Genomic DNA, 25,220 nt, shown 5'->3' on the forward strand with positions numbered 1-25,220 from the left:
TTGGCGGATTGAAGATCGGTAGTGTAGTCTCTACTTCAGCTAATAATCGTGGGATTTCTTCAATTGCTCCATTCGCCAAGGCAGCCAGCTGTGAGAAACATTTCTTCCAATGTTCTATAGTCATTTCCTGCTCAACTGTGTACTCATTCATCCGACTAATCACCCCTCGATGTTCCTTTTCCAATTCAGCTCTATGCCAACGCTCCTCGTCCATCTTCACCTCATAGGTCGACACCACCTCTCTCATTTGTCGTTCGACCTCACTAATTCTCATTTGGGCATTGTGCAACCGTCTCAGTGCTTTGGTTCTCTCTCTCTTAAATTCCTCACACAATTGATCCCTTTGGCGCTTAGATGCTGCTGCTGCGTCTCTCTCTCTGTCCCTTGACTTTAGTGCGGTGCTTGCTGCGGCCAAATCTTGTTTCACTCTGAAAGCATGATCTCGTTCTTCTCTTTGTTGCCTAAGAATCCCTTCATACGCCTTTGTCATTTCCTCATTATCACGCCTCAGATCCACATACTCATGTCGGAGACTTTGAAGCTCGTTAATTAATTTGGCATTTTTTAGTTTCATCTTCTCGATCTCTTCTTTTAGCCCTTTCACCTTCTCAGACTCAACAGGTTCCAATCGCTCCAGAGTAGGAGAGTCTGATCTGAAGGGTAACTTAATCACATTAACCCTTTCCAGAATCCATTGTCAGTAAGATATCTTTCCGTCTATTACCCATGGCCTTGGGTCTTTTTCTGTGCGCAAAACCTCACCCCAGGCACTCCTAACTCGTCGAATTAGATCTTGAGAAATTCCTTCTTCATAATAAGTCCATATGTCAACCAGAGATTCTGGAGTTGGAGAGCTCTTAATTGGGCACCCAAACTGACGTTGAGCCAAAACAGAGTTATAATTCACACAATTTCTGGTGCCCATCAGAGGGACGTTAGGGAAGTCCCCACAAGAGATGACATGCAACTTGGGCAGCCTAGGGACATACCATCTAATCTTTCCCCCATTCAAACCTGCACAGAATTGGACCCATTCCTTCGCCCCTCAAATTTCAACGCCACCATGTGGCAACTCCCTAATTTGACATTCAGCATTTACTGTACCCAAGCAGACTCGGGATATAAACCATACATACAATATAGGTACACAACACAACATCTTTTTCCTCTTGAGTGCGTAGCACAAATTCAAACCCACGTAGACATCAGCTAGAACCGCAGTGACTGGGCTTTCCGAATGAATCTTGTAAGCGACAAACACATCGATGGCTGCTTGATCAACAAAATTCTCCATGTTAGGAAAGAGCACGACTCCATATAGTGTGAGAGCCAACACATCCATAAACGTCTCCCCTATCTCTTTCTCAGCCAAACGACGCAAGTGCCCTTCTAAATACCCTTGGGGGATCCCCTTCGAGTTGCCCTTGGAGGCCATTTTACTCTCTAGCTCAGCAGGGTGTACCTTCAAGATTCCTGCCAACGTAGAGATAGATGCTCGTTGCTCAGAATATCTGTAAGGGACTTTATCTTCCACCGACAAACCCAAAATTTGCTCGAACTCTTCTACTACTGGTGCCAACTGAAAATCCTGGAAGGTGAAACATCTGAGCGGCGGATCATAATATTGGGCCAAAGCGGTGACTGTGGACGCTTGGACTTCCACATTCAACAACCTCAATAAGTTCCCATACCGCTTCTTGAAAGCATTCTTCTGTATAGTCTTCATTTGTTGCACTATTTCCCTTAGACCATTCAGATTGCTATCTATAACCCTGATAGGTAACTTCTTCTTCTAGGCATTCGACCCTAAATTCCCTTCGACTTGAAATCCCATGTTAATTTCTTTTGTTTCTTTTTTTTTTCACAAACTCAATCACAACCTTAAAATTTCTAACCTAGAATCACAAGAAATGTTATGGCATGGCATGACAAAATACATGTTATGCATGAAGAAATAATCAAAATGCATGTATGATGATGCCGCGAAAGAATGTACAGACACATGACTTCATTGCTATATCAAATAAAGCGAGAAAAATAATATGAGAATTAAGGTAATGCACATGTCTCCCCTTGTGCCTTATTAGAGGTTCGACCCCTAATGGTCCTAAGGTAAAATATATGCGCTTGCCAGGATGGTTCCCTAATACTTAAGGATCAAGGTCACTAGAGCTATGGCCCACTTCTTGGCATTTCCCACAACAGTTGGTAGACAACAAGATGTGGGAGTACCAACGAAGTAAACAAACTCTAGCTGGGGTTCTCACAATGACCACTTGGGAAGTTCATCCACTGTGGCACTGCTACACAATCCCCTCTAACTCTAAGTTACATAGACCCGGGTATAGGGCCCCGCTCATGATATGCACAAAGTGTGTGTGTGGAGGGAGAATGATGCATACCATAACCCCTACCTGCAAAACAACCAGAAAACTTCCTAGGCAGATATATAGCAAAATATGCAAAACAATTTACACACAATCACTTCAAGAGACAAATATATACACATGCAAATAAAGACAATAATAAACAAAGAAAAAGAAAGAGGAAATAAAACATAAGGAAAAAACCACATGAAGTTCGCATATCTAATTAAATGGCTTGACTCTCTAGCTTCCTCAGTGAAGTCGCCAGCTGTCGCAACCGGAATCACGACGGGAAGGCGAACCGAAAAAAGAAAACAGGTTTAAAAAAGATTTTGGAGTTGCCACCATAGTTATTCTGGAAAACCATAAAGATAAGACAAGTCTGCGAAAAACCACATTTTGGATTCGGGAGTCGATTACGCGTAGGGAAGGTGTTAGCATCCTACCACGTCCGCCCGAGGGCGGTACCTTTAATTAAAAATGCAAAGTTGATGTGGATTTCAAAATATTAATTTTGCCCAAAAATAATAAGACAAAAATATTAGAAAGAAACAAAAATATATTTTTTTAATTTTTTGGGCCCGACAAGGATTGACCTTTGTCCTACGTATTCTCATTAAAAATAAGAAATCAGGGTTACGTAGTTCCTTAAAACGACATTTTTTGTTTGAAAATATTGATATTTTTATATTTTGAAAACTGTATTTTTTTGGGTTTTTTGAATTTTTTAGAAAATATGTCACACGACGCGAGCGGTCGAACAAATACTAAAAGATAAAGAAACTATTTTTGGTATTTTTTAGAAAGTAAGTGTCACATGGTGCGAGCGACCGGACAGACACAATAAAGTGAAAGAGAGTATTTTTACCCCTTTTTTTTACTTTTCTATTTTTTGCAATTTTTGATAATTTTCAAAAAAAATTATAAATAAAAGAAAAGAAAATAAATAAAATAATAAAAGATAAATAAATAAATAAGAAATTAATAATAATAATGAAAAAAAGACAATTTAATTAAAAGATGAAACTAGAAAACAAAATATGAGAGTATATGAGTAATTAGTGGGAGGTACATGAAGTAAATGAGGTGTGTTTATTAAGGGTGGAGGGTGTAGTAAATAAAGTATAAAACAAACCCAAAATAGGAGTAAAAAGTGTGTGCAGGGGTGCGGGATTAGCAATTATGGAGGTACGCGAGGAAGTGAAAGTTGGGAGGTGTATGCATAGTGAAACAAAGGGCTGCAATAAATGAGCAAGTAATACAAATTGTAAAGCTGCAGAAATCAAAAAACAGGGGGTGCGCAGGGATAAAGAAAATGTGTGAAACTGCAGAAATTAAAAACAGGGGGTGGACAGGGACAAAGTGAATGTGTGAAACTGCAGAAATTAAAAACAGGGGGTGCGCAGGGATAAAGAGAATGTGTGAAACTGCATAAATTAAAAACAGAGGGTGCGCAGGGATAAAGAGAATGTGTGAAACTGCATAAATTAAAAACAGGGGGTGCGCAGGGATTAAAAATGGGGGTGCAACGGAGAAAAATAATACACAACAAAAATAGAACAAATGAATGGAGGTGTACAAATAAAAAAGGGGGTTGCGCGAAGGAGTTCCTAAAGCAAAGAGGGTGTGAAAGATAAAGATGGAGGTGCAGCGAGCAGGAGTGGGCTGATTTTGAAATAAGGAAAAGGAGAAAACTAATTTTAATTCAAGCCTACCTTCTCTTAACTTCACCCACGGCAGCTCTTCTTCTCTTCTCCCGAGCCACAAGATTCCAGCCGCATGTGCCACTGCCGCAAGTCCCACGGCTGGCGAGACGCGCTGCCGTCAACGCCAGCCTCCACCGAAAGCATCGCCGGCGGGAACTCAGCTCCCCAAATCGCCTTCATCGTCGTTTCTTCTCTCGCGCAAGACAGGACCAGATCCTGGAGCTCCGCCGTCGCACACCATGCCGGTCTAGCCTCGTGTTCGTCATCTCCAACCGCCGCGGCCTGGACTGCCGCCACGGCGCCACAGCCACTTACAAAGAGCACTGTCCGAGATGCCAGTTGCCACCACCTTCCTCTTGTGGTTTCGCTTTTTCGATTTGTGTTGGGTTGTGATGACGAATCGTAGGGATGGGTTGTAACAGAAACAAGGTGGTTTCTATTGATGATGAAGAATGGGTGTGGTTGTAGTGCAGAATAAGAGTCCAAAATTGAATCTGCTATTTGGTGATGAAGGTTCATTAATGGCGGACTGGTGCGGGCTTATGATGAGGCTGATGATAGGAGAGTTTCGGTTGTGCAGAAATAATGGGAGTGGAGTGAAAATGAAAGGATGAGTGGACAACGAAGGATGATGGGACAATAGTGTGGATGACCGTGTGAGTACTGCTTTTGGGTCTATGTCCCTTTTTTTTATATGCAGGTGTGACATGAAGATGATGGTGAACGAGAAAGTTAGTAAAAATGTGTTCTGCAAAATATAATTGTTGGTGAAATGTGTTTGGGTTCTGGTTTGGCAATTTCTCGCAGGTAGAAGGTGATAAGGGAAAGATGATGGTGGCGAGAGAGATTGAGATTGAGGGTGAGGTTATTTTCCAGCACTCATTCGGACAGCAGTAACACCCAAACAAGAACATATTTTGGCAGATAAAATAAAAAAATAAAAAAAAAAAAAAACATTGTGCTCTGTTCTTTACTGTACCCAGGTGCGATGGGAATAAACAAAATGAATAACAGATGTAACTATGCTCATCTCATACCATCTTTCATCCATACATTCATGAACATCAATATCAAGTCACGTTAACATAAGCTCTAATTCATACACCCATGAACATCAACAGCAACATCAAGTCACGGTAACATAAGCTAAGGAGGGGTTAAGAACACTTACTGTGAAAATAAAACTTAATGCACTAACAGCTTTTGCTTCTGTTTTAAAATTTGACTCCTTCTCTCCCTCACTGATTTCTAGTGCCCAAACCCCTCTCAGTAGTAATCCCAAAAAAAAAGACCCCTCTTCTCATGAATCTTCCCCTTTTTATTACGTAACTTTATGCACCTCCCAATCTCGAAATTTGGGACAAGGCTGAGAGCAGATGTTGCTTCCTGCTCCTTCAGCCATCATGACCATGCTACAGATCATTCCCAATACAAAACCATGATAGCATAGCAGGCATGGGTCTGATAACAAAGAGACCTTACGTTACCTCTTTCTTTCCCTTTTTCCTTTTCTGTAGTTTTTACTATTTTTTTTTTTGTTTTGTTATTTTGTTTCTTTTTTATTAAACTAAAATGAGAGACGTAAAACAAAAATGGAGTTGTAATAATAGAAAGGAAAATAAAATAAGCCCAAATAAATAAATAAATAAAACAAAATTAAATCAAAAAATAAAAATAATAATAATAATAAAATAAACATAGATATTTATTATTTTTTTCTCGAACTAAAACATATTTTTTCCCTTTTTTTATTATTTATTTATTTATTTATTCTTCTCAATTGAACTTTAATTAATTAATTTTTTTGTTTATTATTTTTATCATTGTTACCCGGACGAAATTGGGTGTTCACAAGTGTATTTAGAATTACTACTAGAAATGTGAAATAACATACTCAAGCTAAAATGTGATGATTAATTCAAACTCTCACAAGCAATACTTCCAACAATTTAGCTCAAGGTACATTGTCCCACAACACAAGAAACAAACGAAAAGCAAACTCAAAGGAATGTGATAGACAAAAGACTCAAGCAAAGCGAAGGTGAACAAATAATAACTCTAAATGGCAAGACTAGGCAAACCAAAATGTGAGAGTGCACTAGGAATAGAACATGAAAATGCTACAGGGACCAAATTGCATTAATCCACGTTCACTAACTTAACATTGAACCACAAAGGCACTAGCCAAACGAAGAGTGTTGCACTAGAATCACGGCTTTGGTCAAAATGTTCTGCACCAACACGTTTCAAAAAAAAAATTGTACCAAATGGCCTAGGCAAGTTGCAGTCATGAACATGTGGCTGCAGGGGCTAGTTTTGGATCAGCCTACTGTTGCACTGTTGCCAATTCTGCACCGAATGAAATTGCATAAAACAAAAGTTGTTGCACCCAATTGTTTCGCTTAAGCAAGGGGGTTGATGTCCTACATCAAAATGACTAAGCACTGGCAGCTTAAACAAATCTGCACCTGACATTAAACAAACCAAATTCACTGAACCCAAATACCAAACAACGTGCCAATCACAATCACCAACAACTTGAATCTGCTACTTTCACCATGCTCCACCGCTAGCCTATTTCACGTGCCAATCAAAGAAATACCGCATGAACTAGATACTCAAGTGAAATTTCTGCACCAAAAGGACTAAGCCACGCTTAATTCACGGATTCTTTGCACTGTTGCACTACCGCTACTATAGTTGGTCCAAACTGTTTTAGCACTTCTAACTCCAATTTCACGTGGCAATTCACTACACCTGTTGCACCGAAACAGGATTATAGGTTACTCCCACATCAAAATAAAAAGGCTGACACCAACTGAAATAAATAAATGGTTGCGACACTACACAAAATTTATGTTTTGTCACCGATGCACCAAGACAAAATATCCAATCTAAGCCTCCAAAAGATTCAGCCAATCCAACCAAAATTCACGTGAATTTAACCAATGAACTAGAAAAAAAAAAGTTATTGTCACCGCTTGAGAAGAACAAAATTGCCTGCTGTCCAGCTACATCGTTTAGCTATCTTAAGTGGTCCCTCCTTTAACATCACTCACCGATCTGGTATGTAGCTGCAAGAATCCAAATTGCACCAAGAATTCCAAAAGCAAAGAAATAAAACGATGTAATCAATGAATCTTGCTGACTTTGCTGCCACAAGGTAGTTCTCGCTGCTGCCACTAGACGTCCCAAATTCATATGATGAATTCCTTTTGCACCAAACTCACTTTGGATAAAGGGAAGTAACCAACACACCACTTACTGCCTAATGTGATTGTTGCACTGAATTTTTCAGCAAGCACACTGCTCATTCACCTATTTAGTTGGCTGTCATACCCAACTTGTTCTGCACCAATGAAAGCAACAACCATTTCCAAATCTGCACCGCTTGGAACACTCTAAAATGTGCACAGAAAGGAGTCCAAGCTACTTCACCAAATTGCCTAAAAGGCTGCCACCGAATGTAGCAAGGAGCCAACCACACTGCACCGCTTGGAACCCCGCTTAAGCGAGGAGGTTTTGAAGAAATTTTGCACCCAATGGCCTAGACCCGCTGTTGTCACCGTATAGACTAGCACCAAGCTAAACCAAGTGCAACACTAAAACACAAGATCATATAATGAGATAAATCCGCTGCTCGGACCGCACTAATTCAGAAAAAAAAAATTGTCTATGTCTCTAACTATTTGACTCAGCCAACAACTTCACACAACCACTCACTTACTAGACCAGCCCCCCTTTAAATTAGATTAAAACGTTGTCACCAATGCCAATACTTCATGTGGCTTTTGATGATTCTAGAAAAACAATGTGTACGACGTGTTTGCTTTGTCAGGGAAAATTTTAGTTTCATCCACCACCGAATGAATCAACTTCAATTGTAATTTGGTGTGCACCGAATGAGACTTAAGTTGGCTGCCACCAAATGCATCAGACTGCTGCAGCACCACTGAGAATTCTACACCAAAAGGCCACAAACTTATTGCTGCAACAAAATTGCCATCACATGAATCTGCAAACAAAAATCAACACTGGCTGCACTTTCTCCAATTGTTCCAATCAAATTCTCTCTACTGCACCAAGACCTTTGTTGCTTCAAGATAGGGCCAACAAATCCTCAAGTACGAAGTTTCTACTATGCACTAGTATCCATCGCTTCAAGCAACACAACACATCGCATGCTTCAACACCACACACCCTGTTGTGTTCACAAATTCAGTGCCAATCCAACCACATCAATATGCCAATTGTTTGGAGTTTCACCAATTTAATATGAGACAAAAATCTTCAAAAATCTTTAGTGAGTCATTTTCGCAAACATCTTGTATGCATTCTTAACTCCTCTTTACTCAATTGCAATAAACACAATCCACTCCTCTAGTGTTGTGCGTCTACCAAAACTTCAAATAAAAGATGAACCAAGACCACAGTCCATTCATTGTCGAGGTTTAGAAACCCACAACTGAACCAAGAACAACTACTTGTGGCAATTCACGACCCCCAAACACCACGGAACGACCATTGCGACACTGTCATTTTGAAAGCCACAAAATTGTGCCGCTATGGATAAACAACCAGCTCCATTCACCAATTCAAAAGCAAGCCAGACGAAGAGCTACGAATATGATCCAAACATAATGATGAACGAGAACTAACGAAGAAAAACAACAAAACCCCGAAGAACGAACAAGAACAGTTAACAAACGAATGCACCACGAACAATTTTGGAAGCACAAGCGAGAAAATCTGAAACCAATATCAAAAGTACAACTAACCGAGCTCTGATACCATATGATGAAGGATCGTCTCGGATTTGGGGTGGAAATTCATTTAGAACGAAAATGGGTATGAACCCTAGAACGAATGGGAGAAAATGGAGGACGTCGATTTGGGGGTTTTCGGAACAGGAGGAATTCATGCCACTTGGAGGAGATTCCAAGATAAGTGAGGAAGATCCGCCACTTTGAATTGGAGATTCAAAGATAAGGATCGGTGGTTCTGAGGAGAACCTCGAGACTTGAGAGAAAACTCACTGTTTCATAAAACTCAAATCTCCCTACAAATGTGTGTCACAAGGACTTATATACTATGGGCAGAAACACAAAAAGGCCTAACACAAATAAAGGTCCGATAAAGCCCAAACAAAAAAAACTTTACAAAAATTATAAAAGAGTTCATATTCTACAATTTGAATCTAATCTGAGATCTCTTTGAAGGTCTTGGGCATGATTCCATCAATTGCTCTGAAATCCCTATGACGATCCTGAACCACGCCTTCATCAAGACTTCAGGATGCTCTTTGGGCTCACATGACTGCTAACAAGGTACCTATAGGGATGTCTCCTTATCGGGTTGTATTTGATAAGCCATGCCACCTTCCAATGGAGATTAAGCACCGAGCCTACTGGTTGTCAAGTCATGCAACTTCTCACTTGATCAAGCTGGTGAGGAAAGGAAGCTGCAGTTGAACGAGTTAGATGAGATCCATGTAGAAGCATATCAGAACTTTATGTTCTATAAGGAGTTTGTTGTGTATAACTCTAGACTTGGACGCATAGGGGGTAAGTTGCGGTCAAAGTGGATTGGTCCTTTTGTGGTGACTAATTTTTATCCTTATGGTGCAGTTGAGATCAAAAGCCAATCCACCAATAAGAGCTTCAAAGTGAATGGGCATCGTCTGAAGTCATTCCTCAGCAATCCTGCCTTGGTGGATATTGTTGTAGAGGAGACTTCCCAGTTTGATCCCACTTCTATTTCACTATGATTCAGGGAGTTTCCTTTCTCCTTCTTTACTTTTATTGCACTTGTCCAGGTATGTCCGTTGTTGTTTCCTTTTGTTTGTTTCCTTTTTGTTAATTTGTGTTAATTTGTGTTATTTTTTGTTTTCTGTTTGGGACACTCACTTCACTTTTGGAGGATGAGTTGTTGGTTATTCTGTGGACTGATATCCTTGCTTTCTCTTTGCATGTCAAGTTACTTTTAAATTGTTTTACCCTGTGTGATGATTTGAGCCACTCTCTGTTCTTTGATTGTGTGATATATGCCTCTTGAATGCTTGCACAATGGCCTTGGCTTGACTCTTTTTGATGCTTTTCTGATTCAAATGCATGTTGGGATATGATTTAGGCAATTTTGTTCTGTGAGCCTATAGCCAGATGAGCGCACCTTGAACTGTGTCCGTTGATACCCTTTTTTGAGCATGCCTACCTTTTCATTGTTCTACAGCTCATTACAAGCCCTTAGCTTGAAAAACCATGATTATTCCTGCCTTAGGAAATTTTGGAGCTTTGGAATTGTTTTGGGAATGGGTGCTCAATTAAGTGTGGTCGCGCACAACAAGTGTGGTTGTGCGCGCACTTGTTATTGGTTCTTGAAATTGCTCATTTGTATACCCATATGGGATTTCAAAATTGTTGCTTCTCTGCATGTTCTTTGTATAGAAAAAAAAAAGAGAAGTGATAAAACAAAAAGGAAAGAAAAGAAAAGAAAAGAAATAAAAGAAGTTTGGATTTGAGCACTGTATGAGAACCGAATTCGGAAGTGTTGGTGTTTAGGATTACTTTCATGCTTGATTGAGACTTATTCCTCATTGCTCTTCTATTTCCTTTGTTGCTTAGCTACTTATCCATATGTTCCACACCTTGTCCTCAGTCCTATTACAACCTTGAAAAGTCCTTCTGATCTTAACCTGCATGCGTTTTGGTTTGGTTGTTGGTTCTAAAGGCTTACTAAGTCCGTTTGATGTTTGTTTTTCAAGGGTGCTTTGAGAGTAAACAGTAGCCTACAAATTTGACTGATACAGTGCATATTTTGTGAGGTTATGTTGCTTTCGATTCTCTCTTCGAGCTAAACTGAGTACTTGACATGTTTTGAATTGCATGGATGATGTTCATGGATACCTAGCAGCTTTGAACCCTTCTGTGTTGGATGTGTCTCCATTATTTTGTTTTGAGTCTGTTTGTCTTATGTCTCTTTTTTTCTCTCTTGTTTTATGTAACGCCAGGTGGAGTTCTCAATACGAACATAGTTCGTAACGTCCCAAGACTACCAAACTCGTTAAATAAATACTAAAGAGGGCAATCTATTAGGACCCATCTGTACGAGCCACAACTCGTACACTTACACCGACAACACTCGTCAACCCGAGCCACAACTCAAAAGTTCCTTGTGTTCATCTGCCATCTCGAGCCACAACTCAAGGGATATGTTTCGAGCCACAACTCAAGGAACACTCCAGCAAGTTGACTTTTGAGGTATCACCAAAGCCTTGTAGACCACGTACATCAAAAGCAAACAACCACTCCCAACCTCGCACTCCATCTCATAACCCACAAATTTCCAAATTTATTGCGCTAGCGCCTAACGGCTAGCAAGGTGCCGCCAGGTGGTTGATGAGTCATTATTTTCCTTCATTCCACTAGCCTTTGTGTACCTATTTGTCAGTTGTTCAGTGCTTAATTGTTCATCTTTAGTGTGTTTTCATCTGTTGGGCTTTATTGGGTCATTGTTCCGAATTTGGGTTAATTTCATATTATTTGGCCTAATTTTCGTTTTTAATTATTTTTAGGTATTTGGGTGAAGCAATTTTGGAGCTTGGACATTAATATTTAGTTGAAGAGACTTGCCACATCATTGCCACATCATTGCCACATCATTTCCACGTCATTTCCACGTCATTTCCACGTCATCTGAGTGAATGAGCCAACACTTGAGGCCTAGTAGTGACATTTTTGTAATTCTGAGTGACAAAATGGCATTTTGCTAAATAATGCTAGCAGATTTGAGGTGACCACAAAAATTAGGTCTTCATGCATAAGGGAGTCGCACTCCCTTCTTCTTCACTCCTTTCGAACCTCCATTTTCGTTCTTCAAACTTTGGTGGGTGTCTGTGGAGGTGTTCCACTCGTTTTTTATGTTTTTGCACTAATTTTTATCATTTCTATGCATATTTAACATAACCCATTGTGGGATTTACGTTTTGATAGTGTGGTGGTAATAAATTTTTAATAGAAACACATGTAAAATTTATTGTTATTATTATTTTAACTTTCTTGTTTTCATTGTAAAAGTAATATTTTTATTTAGATATTTATATTTTTTAAATTACGTTATTATTATTCATTTTTATATTTTTATATTTTTTTTAATTTCAATATAAAATTTATGTTTACGGTACTAAAAAGATTTATTTCTTTATGTTATTATTATCATTTTAACTTTTTATTTATATTTATATTTATTTAATTAATATGAAAAAATATTTATACTTATACATAAATATATATATATATATATATATATATATATATATTATTTGGAATATTTCAAAATAATAAAGTCACAAAATAGGAGATAAAATAAATAGATACATTGTAAGAAAAGACATTGTCATATGTCATGTTATTATGTAATCGTGTGTCGAAATGTTTGAAAATTTCGTTTTTTTTTTCTAGTTTTTTGATTTTTTTTTTAATTTTGCTTTTCAATTAATTATATTATGTATAGATAGATATGTCATTCGAACATATGCTCCCTTCAAAATTTTTATTTGAACTTTTTTATATAGAAATCATGGTGTAGTGGTACTAAATTTTTAATAGAGGTCAAATGTATTCTTATTATTATTTTAACTGTGTTGTTTTGATTGTAAAAATAATATTTTTATTTAGATATTTATAATTTTTAAATTATGTTATTTTTATTCATTTTAATATTTTTATATATTTCTTTTAAATTTTAATATAAAAATCATGACTTCAGTACTAAAAATTTATTTCATTTTGTTATTATTATCATTTTAACCTTTTATTTATATTTTTATTTATTTATTTAAATATAAATATATATTATAAAAAAATATTTGTACTTATACATAACTAAATATGTATATTGTTTTGAATATTTAAAAATAATAAAAGTCATAAAATAAGAGATAAAATAAGTGAACACATCAAGAAGAGACATTGTCACATGTCATCATGTTATTATCTAACCATGTGTCATGTTGTGGAGTGTTTGAAAATTTTCTTTTTTTAGTTTTTTTAATTGTGTTTTGTTTGATGTTTAAAAATTTTGCACTTTGTGCTATAGATAACTAAAATTATCCATAATAAAAATTAAAAATTAAAAATTAAATTAAACTAAATTAATTTATTTTTGTTTTGTAGATGTTTAATGATTTAACATTATTTTTCAAAATTCAATAGTTTGGAAGAAAATTAATTCAATCCCAATTTTTTATAATTAAACATTTCATATATTTTTTAATTTAAAAAAATAAATTTATTTTAAAAATATTAGTTTTGAACATTTTAAAAATTTTGCACTTTGTGCTCCCTTCAAATAGATTATGTATAGATAACTAAAATTATCCATAATAAAAAATAAAAAAATAAATTAAACTAAATTAATCTATTTTTATTTTGTAGATGTTTAATGGTTCAACATTACTTTTCAAAATTTAATAGTTTGGAAGAAAAATAATTCAATCCCTGTATGGCCCATTCTTTTCTGCCCTTACGTTTAAAGGTTGCTCCAAAATAGTTGGGCCTAGGGCTGGCCCATAGGGTATACAAAGCTCCTAAGGTAGTCAAACCCCCTCACATTTTCCATTCTTGCAAAATAGTACCTTGATTACTCTTCTTCTTTTTTCCACTTCAGAGCTCTGTTAGGGTTTAGAGTTCAATGAGATCCAAGATTAGCCCCACCTCGTTTTTACTTACGTAAGTGTTCATCAACTCATATTATTCCTCTCTGGTCTAGTTTTTGTGGTCATTGTTAGGGTTTTCGTTATAACCTCACTTCTGCTCACCTCGTGAAATCTAACTCTAGAGCTGCTGTGCTCCGCGGTTCAGTGTCGAGGTCTTGTACTAGCTCCTTCCAAGTAAGGGAAGCTAGGGTTTTGTTTGTTCTTCGATTTTATGCTTGTTTTGGTGTGGTTTTATGTTATGGTGGCTTATTTGATGTTGTGAGTGCTTGAAAAAAGTGCTAAAACTTTGTTTGGTTGTGAATCCTTGGTTGTACACCCGAGAACAGTGGAGAACCCTGGTATTTTCGCCCAAGCGAGAGCACTAGGGGTTTCTCCCTGGAGTTTACGTGAGTTGTCACTCAGGCGACGAGCTCCTGTTTTAAGCGAGATCCATCTCGCTCAGGCGAGGAGGTCTCGCCTAAGCGAGAGAACGCGAATGCTCCATGTTCCTCTTTTCGAGCTCTCGCCTAAGCGAAGGGAGCTCGCCTGAGCGAGGGAAACCTCTCGCCTGAGCGAGACCTTTCTGCCTGAGCGAGGAGCTAGGCGAGAGAGTGTTTTGTTATGCTTTTCCTCTGTTCTTGGATGTATGCCACTTGTTTGGTTTGGATTAGTATGTTAAAGTATGTTTTGGAGTGATGTCGCATGTATGGATTGGTTCATGGATTGAGAATGATGAACTTGGTATGGTTTTGGCATGGAATATGAATGAAGGTTGGTTATAAAGGTTAGCATGAGATTTATATGCATGATAAGTATTTGATTGGTTGGTGGAACATGATTCGTTTGTGGTTAGGACGTAATTCCACAATAGTTTCGTGGTGGTGCCTCATTGGTTAGAGCGTAATTTCATGAGCCTCTAGGTGAGACCTCATGGTGGTGCCTCAGTTGGTTGGGATGTAATTCCATGACCCCTGTTAGTGGGAGTTCATGATGGTGTCCCATCTATATAATTTAGTAAGGATTCAAGGTAAGGTTGCATCCTGACACTCTAAAGAGTCAGTTAGTCTCACATAGAGCGTACTGACCCTAGTGGTGAGAGTAGCAGGAGGCTTGGAACCCATTAAGGGTTAACCTTGTGTGTGAGAGGTGAGACACTGTAACATTTAGCTCAATAGAGCAGGGAAGTCCACCACAAGTGCAAGCATTCGCTGAATCCGACTAATTATATGTATTCAGATGAGTCGTGTCTGAGTCTTAATGTATTGTTTGCAAGTCATAACATGATTGGTTGGCTTATACATCTTGAATTATAAAATTGTATGTAATTGTATGATAAATCATCTTCTGGTCTAGCTTACCCCTTTTGTTTGTTGTATGTTCTATTTGTGTGGTTTTCTCTCTTTGCAATGATCATCAATTTAATGATGTGAGCAGATACGAGAAATTCTCGTGGTCAACAGAAATGGTGACTCCACTACATAGCCTGCTCGGGCTGGATTCCTTTTGCTTGGGTTTTTCTCCTAGGGCTACGACCCATGTATTGTCTTACCTCTAGGCTTTATTTTGAATTATTGTTGATTCTTACTATACTTTGTTACTGGCATCGTGGTGTGCCTTAATCCTTCTTATTCCTTTTGGGATAACTGTAGGAGTAGCATTTATACTCCAAGACCGTGCTTACTATTTTATCCTGTGTGACATTTCCTTTAATTAGTATTATTAATTAAATGAGTGTTACAATCCGAACTTTTTTATAATTAAACATTTCATATATTTTTTAATTTAAAAATATTAAATTTATTTTAAAAATATTAGTTTTGAACATTTTTAAATTATAATTTGTTTTTAAATTTTTGACGGATGAGTTGGATATCTTTCTATGAAAAAATTCTCCATAGATGAATTGATTGAGTTTTTATTAAATGAAAATGGGATCAATTTCTTATGAATTAAAATAAATTATTTTATCTAGTGCATTATAATTCAAAGTCAAATTTATCCAAATTATTTTACCATGTTGATTATAAATCAAAATCAAATCTATCCAAATTGTCCCCTTTGTCACCAGAGACCACACCATTTTAATCATAATAGCATTCACTCGTACCATTATTACAATGAAAGGAAAATAATATGAAAAAGACAATTAAAATTAAAATTTTCTTACTCAATTTAATGAATTGTTATCTTTAAAAATAAAAATGAATTATTTCTAGATTAGAAAACTTAAAAACGAACTTTAAATTGAAACTAAAGGAATGTTTCTAAATTTAGAGGACTGCTAAAACTATTATTTAAATTAGAGAGATTTAAAATATTAGGTTTATATTTGATAGACTAAAATATCCCTTTAAGATTCAGAGATTAAAATAAAATTTAATTCAAATCTGAGGTACTAAAAGGTTTATTATTTATTTTTCCCTCCTAGGCTAGAATTATACAGGTAATCCTTACCTTTATAAGGGTAACTATTTCTATGAAATAATAATCAATGTCATCAAAACTCTACTTACAGGTTCACTTATATTACAAACTGAATACACATTTGTAGATTTACACAAGAAGTTTGCAGCAGCCTGCTACAATCAACCGCCACCAAGCACTTGCTGTTCCACTAAATAAAATAAAACAACATAGTGAGAAATAAAAATGCTACCAAGTGTTGAAAAGGGACATTATGCGAAATAAAAGTTTATGCATTGTTTTTGTTAGATCTCTCTCCCATGCACGGTTATATATATATATATATCATTTTTTTTTCATTGTTCTTGTTAGAAATTTCACATTATAAATTTAAACATCACCTTATAAAATTAATTTTTTATATTGAATTAAATTTTAAATTAAATTTATAAATTAGTTAATCTTTAAATTTATTTTCTAATATGATATCAAAACCTATCATTGTCTGTCCCTAATAAGGTATATCAGGCCTATTCAGTCCTTCGATATTGGATTTCTATATTCTCACTCAAAATATTCATTCCTTCCTTGGGCAAGCGTCTTGGATTATGACCAAAAATACATAATATATAAATGTATTGTAAATATAATTTTATAAAATGGCGGTTTACAGGGCCCATGGCCCTAAATTTTTTAAAATTTGTTAAATTTATGTAATATATATTATATTAATGAAAATTAAATTATGTAAATTTTTAATTTTTTTTATAAAAAAATATAAAATTAATTCAATAAGAAAGAGATATTTTTTATGTTTTTTCTTGTTATATTTTGGATTTCTCACAAGATTGTATTTATCTTTCACTCACCTATTTTATTTTTTTATGCAGAAAAAATAAATTAGGTACAAACTCACTTTTTATCTACTCATTTCTCATATACTCTCTTTTATTATTGAAGATAAAAAAAATATAATTATCTTTTACCTTATTTGATAATGAAATATTAATTAACATTTTTTTATTTCATGAAATTTTTGTATATTTGTTTTTCTTATGAATATAAAAAGAAAAATGATGTATTATATATTCTTTTATAATCATTTTTTAATTTGATTTGAATATTATAAACTTTTTTTACCAATTACATCTCTTAATTTTTATTAGATTTTGATAAATTATATTATTTTCAAACTTTTTTTGTAAAATAGATATATTGATAAAAAAATAAAATAATAAATTTATTATTTAAGAATGATAAAATGATTCCGTCTAAGCATCATACTAAAGATCCAAAGATCCGATTGTTGAATTAGAAAAACTCTTCTTTAATATTTAAATAATTATAGATGCATATGAGGAGTTTTATATTAATTCTTGCAACATATATAAATTTTAAGTCTAAAATTTATGATCAAGATCTGTCACCGATTATTATAAACCTCAGGTTCTGGTTTCGTAAAATTAAGTTAAACTCAAATTAATCTTCATATTAATTATCTTTCATAATATAGAATGAGATAGACATTTATATGTTGGAGTGTAATTCTTTGCTCCTCGGGACCTCAGAAGTAGTAGATAGAGAAAATGTATTAAAAGTTGAGAGGATATGAAACTTAAGATATCTCACATCACATTTTTCATTAAAATAATCACTCTATAAAGAGGCTATCTAATTTTAGGATCGATAATAGATTTTATTTGAAGTGATTTAATGTTTTACCTCTAGATTAATCATAATAAATATCAAATCATTTTCTGTTATCCTTTTGAGTTTGCTTTTCTATGTTTCCTGGCATGGCTTTAGTTTGGTTCCCATGTTTCTTGTTTCCGTTTTTATATGTAATAACTTTTCAAGTGACAAGTACGATTGATGGACTTTGAATTACCGAAACTAATGTGTCAAGATTCATAGTGATATATCTAAAATGAGTTTTATAATAAAGAAATTTATTTCTAGACGTGTTAAAAATTTGATTTTGGAAAAGTTAATATAAAAAAAAACTTGCTACTTTATACCTAAATTAATTTTAACTTTTCCTTTGAAAAATATGTTTTATTTTTTATTTTCATTTTGTTATTTTTTTATTTGAAAAACACTTCGTATAAATTTACCTAAATTACCTATACCATATCTACAAATTACATTAATTGCATCCTATACACAAACAGATTAATGGACTTCATATATTAATAGACCTTTTAGTGTCTTTCTCTCATTGTCCAAATTTGAATTTAGTCTCCCTATTTTTACATTTTCGAATTTATTTCTCTAGCTATTTTTCTTTATTCATCTCTTAACATAACTTTGTACTCTAAACATAAATGCTAAGTGTAATAATATGTCACGTCAACATAGACGTACCGATGCAATAGTCCTACATAGATAGGGTCAAGTTAACATTCCCATTAAATATGAGATGCTAAATTATTAGATGAACCAAAAATTGCATATTTAAAATATTTAGTGGGATTAAATCTATGAAAAAAAAAGTAAGACCAAATTTGAATTTAACTACAGCCGTAATACTAAATTTAATTAAGCCTACAAAATATTTTTAGATATTGCCGACATGGATGACGGGCAGAAAAGTAAAGCAGAAATTAGAGTTCAAAGAAATTACCTTCGAAGAACCTTTGAGTTGCCGAGCACTTTGAACAAAATCCATGCACACACTGCTAGACACTCTGTTCTATTGGTTTGATCTGAATTCCACGTTTCAAAAGGGATTTATAAGCTGGAGTTCTTGACCATTCATCAATTTCCCTAGCACGTAGAACAGGTAGAGGATGTGACAGTTGCCTTGTTTGTGCATTCCTAATCAGCAGCCAGAAGTTTAGCTTCTGAATGGAAACAAAATCTCAACATAATTTTCCAGTGCCCTAAACAAGATTCTACAAACCTTATATACCATCCAATTGGGCTGGAAGCAGCTTTTTCATAAGAGCGAGCTTGCTCCAGGAATGCATCCACATTTAGTTGATCAGCCATAGAAGGACATCCCCCAGCTAATTTCATGAGGACAGAGATGACGACCTCTTGTGGGGTTGGGGAATGAAAAATTTATAATTCAGTATTTTAATCAATATAGAATAATAACCAATCTACATGTATCAGCATAGTAGCATACCTTAGGGTCTTGAGCAACTAGAAGAGCTGCTCGATCACAAGTCAGCTCAGCAGCTCGAAGCCAGCGGAATAGCTGCTCTTCTAAAGTTCGAGCTATCATACCACCGATGCCTACATCAAACGGCACTAGTTATGAAAAATTGAGTTGAACAAAGAAGACAAGACTTCACTGTCGAAATAAGGTACCCTTTCAAAGGTCAAAGAGAAAAGTTCGAAAATATTGCATTATGAGCAAGCCTTTAAGGTTGTTATACTCAACTAGTGACAAGAGTGACATGGATTTTATTCCCTGTTCTACCTGTCGGAGTAAGAGAAAAAAATGTTTCTCCAACTTTGATCATTCAATCTAGCTAACTACTTAAGCAGTGTATACATATCCATTTATGTGGGTATTAATACGTCTATGAAAAAAAAAAAATACTCTATGTAACCTACCAGGTACAGTATAGGCTCCAAGGGTTAGAATATTTGCGTAAGTAAGCCACACACCATGATCACATTTTAGATGACCTAGCTCATGAGCCAAAACAGCCTGTTAAAGTGAAGTGATCACAAGTAAATAACATTCAGAACCAGAACAATGGACACGATAGACAAAGATGGTTTGAATAATAATTGATCAGGCATCTTTGAAGAGAAAGCTTATATATCATGCAATGGATCGTACACCCAACATCATTGAGTAGGGAGATGGGAGCACTTTGTGGATACTAAAAAACTGTAAAAACGAAATAGATTATAACCTGCAACTCTGCTTTTGTAAGGAGCTCCACAAGGCTAGTATGAATGACAACGAAAGGTCGTTTACCACTTATAGCTAAAGTATACGCATTTGGTACAGGACTTTGACGAACATATAGATCAGGGGCATCAACATTTAATATTTCTGCAGCTTCGACCATTAGGTGGTAAAGATCAGGAAGCTGACAAAACAAGAGGAAAAGTTTATTTAATTACTTGAGGTAATATTAGATGTCAACGAATCAGAAAGAAACTAATTGCATTAATTAAAGATAATTATATCACAGCTCAACTGAGTGGAAATAAAAATCGGAAGGGAGGATACTTCACAGTTCTCATATTTAATCAGAACCAACATAGATAAATTGGACAAGTTAAATTCCTCATCTGTCAAGGAGGCTTACACAGACTCATGCACATTCATATCTACAAGTACACAATCAATTGAATGTACTCTGACAGTCTGATTCTTCATTTGTGAAGAATAAAAAAAAGAAAGTGGAATTCACACAAATAATTATAGTTTTCCGACATGCATTGTTTTTTCCAATGCATATACATTGTCATATTTGAATTCAAATATGTAAAAATTCATTGACAACTGCATCATAACTGTATTTTCGTTCTTTTGCAAGTAGTAACAGTGAACTGCAACGAAATCCTTCATCACCACAAAATAGGCAAGGACTATCCGATGCAGGAAAAGTTTATCTATTATATTGCGCATCTTCCTATAATGTCCTTTGCAGGTACTTATTTAAGGATTTTGATTAGTGTAAAGGATACCTGATTTTTAGAAACAAGGACAGATGTCCCGATGTTCTCAAGGAGCATAACCTGCTCAGCTACAGTGCCTGCATTTCATTTTAAGGAACCATGTCATACAATAAAACCCATGTCCGAAACATGGACCTACACTACAATGACAACTATTTTCCCACTGGTATCTGAAAGCATGTTGCAGTTATGAATATTCTTAATTAGTATATAGCGGTGGTGTTTTGTGCCCCAAAAAACCAATTGAACATCATTGATCATCATAGAAAAGCAGACAAATTCACTATTTATATAGAAAAGAATAACCACTCCACAACCATGCACAAAATTGTGAACAGATGTGGAGATCCTGATATTAAAAGATATAATAAAACCATTCATGGGCCACTTATTGTAACTATTTATTACTTACGGTTGATTGTTCTGGTCTTCTACAAAGTATATAACGTAATGGCTAGCTGTGTGGGCAAATATATATTGTGACTTTTTTACCAACTTAAATAATTTCAGATGCTTGCATAAACTACGTTAATTTGCATGGAAATATATTAGGGGTATGAGTCATAGAGATTCTTGTATATCAAGGGCGCGTTTGGTCAACATGTGGGAATGGTAAATTCCATGATTGTACGTTCTAAAAACAGAATACAATAAAATATGGAGTTAAAAAAGATGGCACATCTTGGTTCCACTAAATGATTGGAATATTACGGAGAACAGAGCAAAACCTTTCTAATTCATTTGGTGTGCGGCCAAATTCTACCTTAGCATACCTGTCAAAGGTGTACTGGGTCGATAAACTATTGACACCAATGATCCTTGTAGTTACCAGTTGATGATGACTCAATACTTATGACAACTTAAATACATTTCCTATATAATTTTAGTGTTATGTTCTTATCAGAATCATAGTTTCACTTCTATGTAATAAATGTTTGCATTAAAGGTTAGTTAGAAATATAAGAAATATCCAAAGATATTTAGATATTATCTTACATTTCTAATAGTCAGCATAAGTTCGATGGTAAAATTTCACTTCTGATTGTGAGAACAACACTAAATACACCTAAATAACTTCATATAGGTTTTGTCCAACACTTTTTCTAACTCAAATCCCCAAATTCAGCTAGCTAGTATGAGGATTGTCCTCCTTCTATATAGACTACTTTAGACATATCACTACTCAACGTGACTTTCCAACCACTTTATACTTAGAACACCCAAGTTGAGTAAACGAGGATTACATAAGAATCTTTACGTTAATATAATTTTTCACAGGTACCATTGCTCGATAAATCTCCATCGTCCACTAAAAAAGTGGGGTGCAAAAAAAGAAGTTAGAATTGACCAGAACTACTAATTAGAGCAGTCTTAAAATATGGAGTTTTAGTGAAACGCAAACCTACAAAACCCAATTCTACAAAACCGAACTTAAGACTCATAATTTTTCTCATTCATATACTATGATTTCATAATACTCTTCGTCAACTAAGATCTCAACAAATTACACATGCTATTAAACATCACAAGAACTCAATAAACCACAACACCGCTACTTAGAACACGAGGTATCTGTTTGTTACCTAGAAGAGCCTTTCCAAGTTCGTTTAATCCTGGAATCGCTCTCAGTATCACCGTATTCTGGAACATCAAAATTAAAATCTCACCACCAATCATTAGCGCTTCCCAGAAAACAAAAAATCATAAAAGAGAAAACTATTTACACAACTCATAGAAAAAGTTAGTAGGATGATTTTAACTCAGAAGAAGTAAGATATTTGTCGAAGACGGATGAAGAAACCTGAAATAAATTGGACGCACCTGTTGATCAAGCGGGTGGCGAAAATCGTCAGCGTCGAGGTCTCGGAAGGCGACAGCAGAACTAATTCTGCAAACGGGTAAGGTTCCCATTTTGCGGTTCTTCCGAACCTTTGGGAACGAGATTGCCGGCGCGCCGCAAAATGTGGACCTGTCCAACGCTAAGAAGCGGAGGGAGGGTTTGTGGAAGTGGCAGAGAGTGGAGAAAGGCGTGGAAGCCATTGAATTGGAGAGACGCAATGGTGAACTCGTTGAGAATGAGAATGAGAAGAGAAGAGAATGGGTGTGGTAGATATTTGGGGGTGGATTAAGGTTGTTGCTAACGTAAGGGTCGTTGTGACCACATTCGTGCCTATGGTACCTGTTTCGTGCCACTTCATTTTCTGTTGACAACTTCACCTTGTTAACCAATGGGTGCAGGGTTGTGTTCATATTCGCAGGGATGTGTTCATGTTGCCATTGTCAAATTATATTACACATTTTGCGTGTTGCTTATAATGTACTATTATTACAGTTACTTTACTTTTTTAAAAATAAAATATATTTTTTATATAAATTTAGGTTTAGTTAAGTTTTAAGTTTATAATAAGCTTGGGAATGTTTACTTAAGTCTTTATTAAACTCTTGTAGTATATTAAATATTTAAAAAATTTATATTTTTTTAATTAAATCATTATTGTTTAAATTTTATGTTAAAGTAATCTTAATTTATCACCTTGTTTTGTTTTTATTACATATTATTTTTAATTTTATAATCCTATAATTTTCATAATTTTATATTTTTATAAATTTATAATTTCTTAATTTTAATATTTTTAAAATTTCAATTTTTAACTTCTTTTCTTTGTTAGATTAATAGTTATGACCTACAATATAAGAGGTTTGATGACAAATTTTTAGCCGAAGGACCCACTACAAGAATCATGATAAGAAGGATATAAGAAGATTGAGATTCGACTAAGCTAAATAGGCTCAAATTGATGTTTACATGGACTAAAAATTATGAAGACCTAGTCTAAGATTCGTTGTATATATTTAAATAATATTTGGATTGTGCATTCTCGACCAAGTAGTATAGCAAATTCATTTTGGACTTTGTATAATGGACAAAAATAGATTAGGAATATTGGTCAACTTAAGTCAACTTGGGTTAACGCCCAAGGTTGACCAAAAAGGGGTGCATAAAAGAGAGTTGACCAAGGGTCAAATAGTAGTCTTGAAATTTGATGAACAAGACATGAGTGAAGTAGAGGCCATGTGGTACTCTCCTAATGGAAATGATTTGCTAGAAGTAGTGGTCATGTGTCATTCCATGAGTGGAGAGGATTCTCTCATATAGTGGTCACATGTCCACCTCTCATTGGAGAGGATTTCTAGCTTATTCTCCAAGTTTTCCAAGATGACTCTTTTATGGGTTTGCTCATTTAGGTTTAAAACAACTTGCTCCTATAAATAGAGGTCTCTGCTCGTGTATTTTCTAGCTTGAATTTAAGAAATGAAATGATGTCAAATTTGGTGCACATCTCTTATTTGAGCTCATCTTAGAGTGGAATTCTCTCTAGAATCACTCTAGCTTCTTTCCTTAAAGTTGGCCTCACCTCTCTTAGGAAAACCTTCACTAAACACCACACCAAACCATCAAATTGAGACACTTTCCCTTCCATCCCTTAGCTTCTATGCAACCTCACACCGTCCATGGAGCTTCCACCTTGCGTTTTCATGGATTCACTAGGAGGAAGGCCATCAAGGTTGATAGAAGATAAGATACAAAGTATTTTTACATTAATTCATATGATTACATAGATTATATGTCTAGTTCTTGACCAACCAGACAAGTTTTTCTATGTTAACTAACATTGCAAAATACGATTAAGTATTCTTCGTCACCTGGCCACTTTTTTGTTGACATCATTCAAGTATTCTTCGTCACCTGGCCATTTTTTTGTTGATATCATTCAAGTATTCTTTCAACAAATCGTTTTTTAGCTTAATTAAGTATTCTTTCAACAAGTCACTCCTAGCTTAACCCGAGTACTCTTTTGATTCCAAATCACTCTTAGCTGACTCACTTTAATTGTTCTTTTCCTTATCCCCTTTTGACTTAATTAAATATTATTTTAACAAGTCACTCCTGGTTCAAGACAAAAACAATGTCTAAGTGATAAACAAAATTATAATTTTTACTTACCAAAAAGGGTAGCACCTTTAATGCATACATTGGTTAAGCTCTTTTTACTAGATTATTAGGATTAACACAAATAATGTTCTTACAAAACTTTTAAGACAAGGAGAAATTTAGTAGAATTTTGACACATGCAAAATGAGAGTTGTTCTTTAAAAAGTGTCTTTATATAAGTGATCTTACAAGTCCTTTTTCTAGTCATTGAGTAGCTTTGAACACTTGGATGTTTTCTTCTCTTTTTGTTATCGTTTTTTTAGCTTTGACATTAAGATGCATTAAATGTGTTTCATGCAATATTTATTGCTCTTTTCTTTTATGCAATCTCTCTAATATTTGACAATACTTATCTCCCAAGATTTCATATTTTTTTACTTTTAAGAGAGATAAAACTACTCACCATACTTGGG

The 25,220-nt window shown here is 35.2% G+C and overlaps 1 protein-coding gene across 4 annotated transcripts; it reads right to left on the reverse strand.

Annotated features, from left to right (window-relative positions):
- Window positions 1–16,125: 16,125 nt before the first annotated feature.
- On the reverse strand, window positions 16,126–23,080 carry LOC114176376. 4 transcript variants are annotated; one of them, XM_028061433.1, is made up of 9 exons: window positions 22,635–23,080; window positions 22,397–22,454; window positions 20,823–20,890; window positions 20,039–20,218; window positions 19,731–19,827; window positions 19,297–19,406; window positions 19,069–19,202; window positions 18,790–18,932; window positions 16,126–16,377 (listed from the first exon to the last, which is right to left on the reverse strand). In XM_028061433.1, exons 1-8 carry the CDS (start codon window positions 23,061–23,063, stop codon window positions 18,845–18,847), a joined length of 1,164 nt encoding a protein of 387 aa, XP_027917234.1. In that variant the 5' UTR covers window positions 23,064–23,080; the 3' UTR covers window positions 16,126–16,377; window positions 18,790–18,844. The 4 variants fall into 4 exon arrangements, with proteins under 4 accessions (XP_027917234.1, XP_027917227.1, XP_027917220.1 ...); XM_028061426.1 differs by having other exon boundaries at window positions 16,126–16,369; window positions 18,790–18,983; XM_028061419.1 differs by having other exon boundaries at window positions 18,790–18,983.
- Between the last annotated feature and the right edge of the window lie 2,140 nt (window positions 23,081–25,220).

This window comes from Vigna unguiculata, chromosome 1 (genome assembly GCF_004118075.2).
Source record: "Vigna unguiculata cultivar IT97K-499-35 chromosome 1, ASM411807v1, whole genome shotgun sequence".
NCBI lineage: Eukaryota > Viridiplantae > Streptophyta > Magnoliopsida > Fabales > Fabaceae > Vigna > Vigna unguiculata.

Excerpts from the sequence above, each read along its gene's own strand:
- LOC114176376 (XM_028061426.1), bottom strand. The coding sequence starts at position 23,063 with ATGAACACAACCCTGCACCCATTGGTTAACAAGGTGAAGTTGTCAACA. Across the intron at positions 20,891-22,396 it reads ACTTGGAAAGGCTCTTCTAG|GCACTGTAGCTGAGCAGGTT; the intron begins GTAACAAACAGA and ends AATGAAATGCAG. Across the intron at positions 19,407-19,730 it reads TGGAGCCTATACTGTACCTG|GCATCGGTGGTATGATAGCT; the intron begins GTAGGTTACATA and ends CGTTTGATGTAG.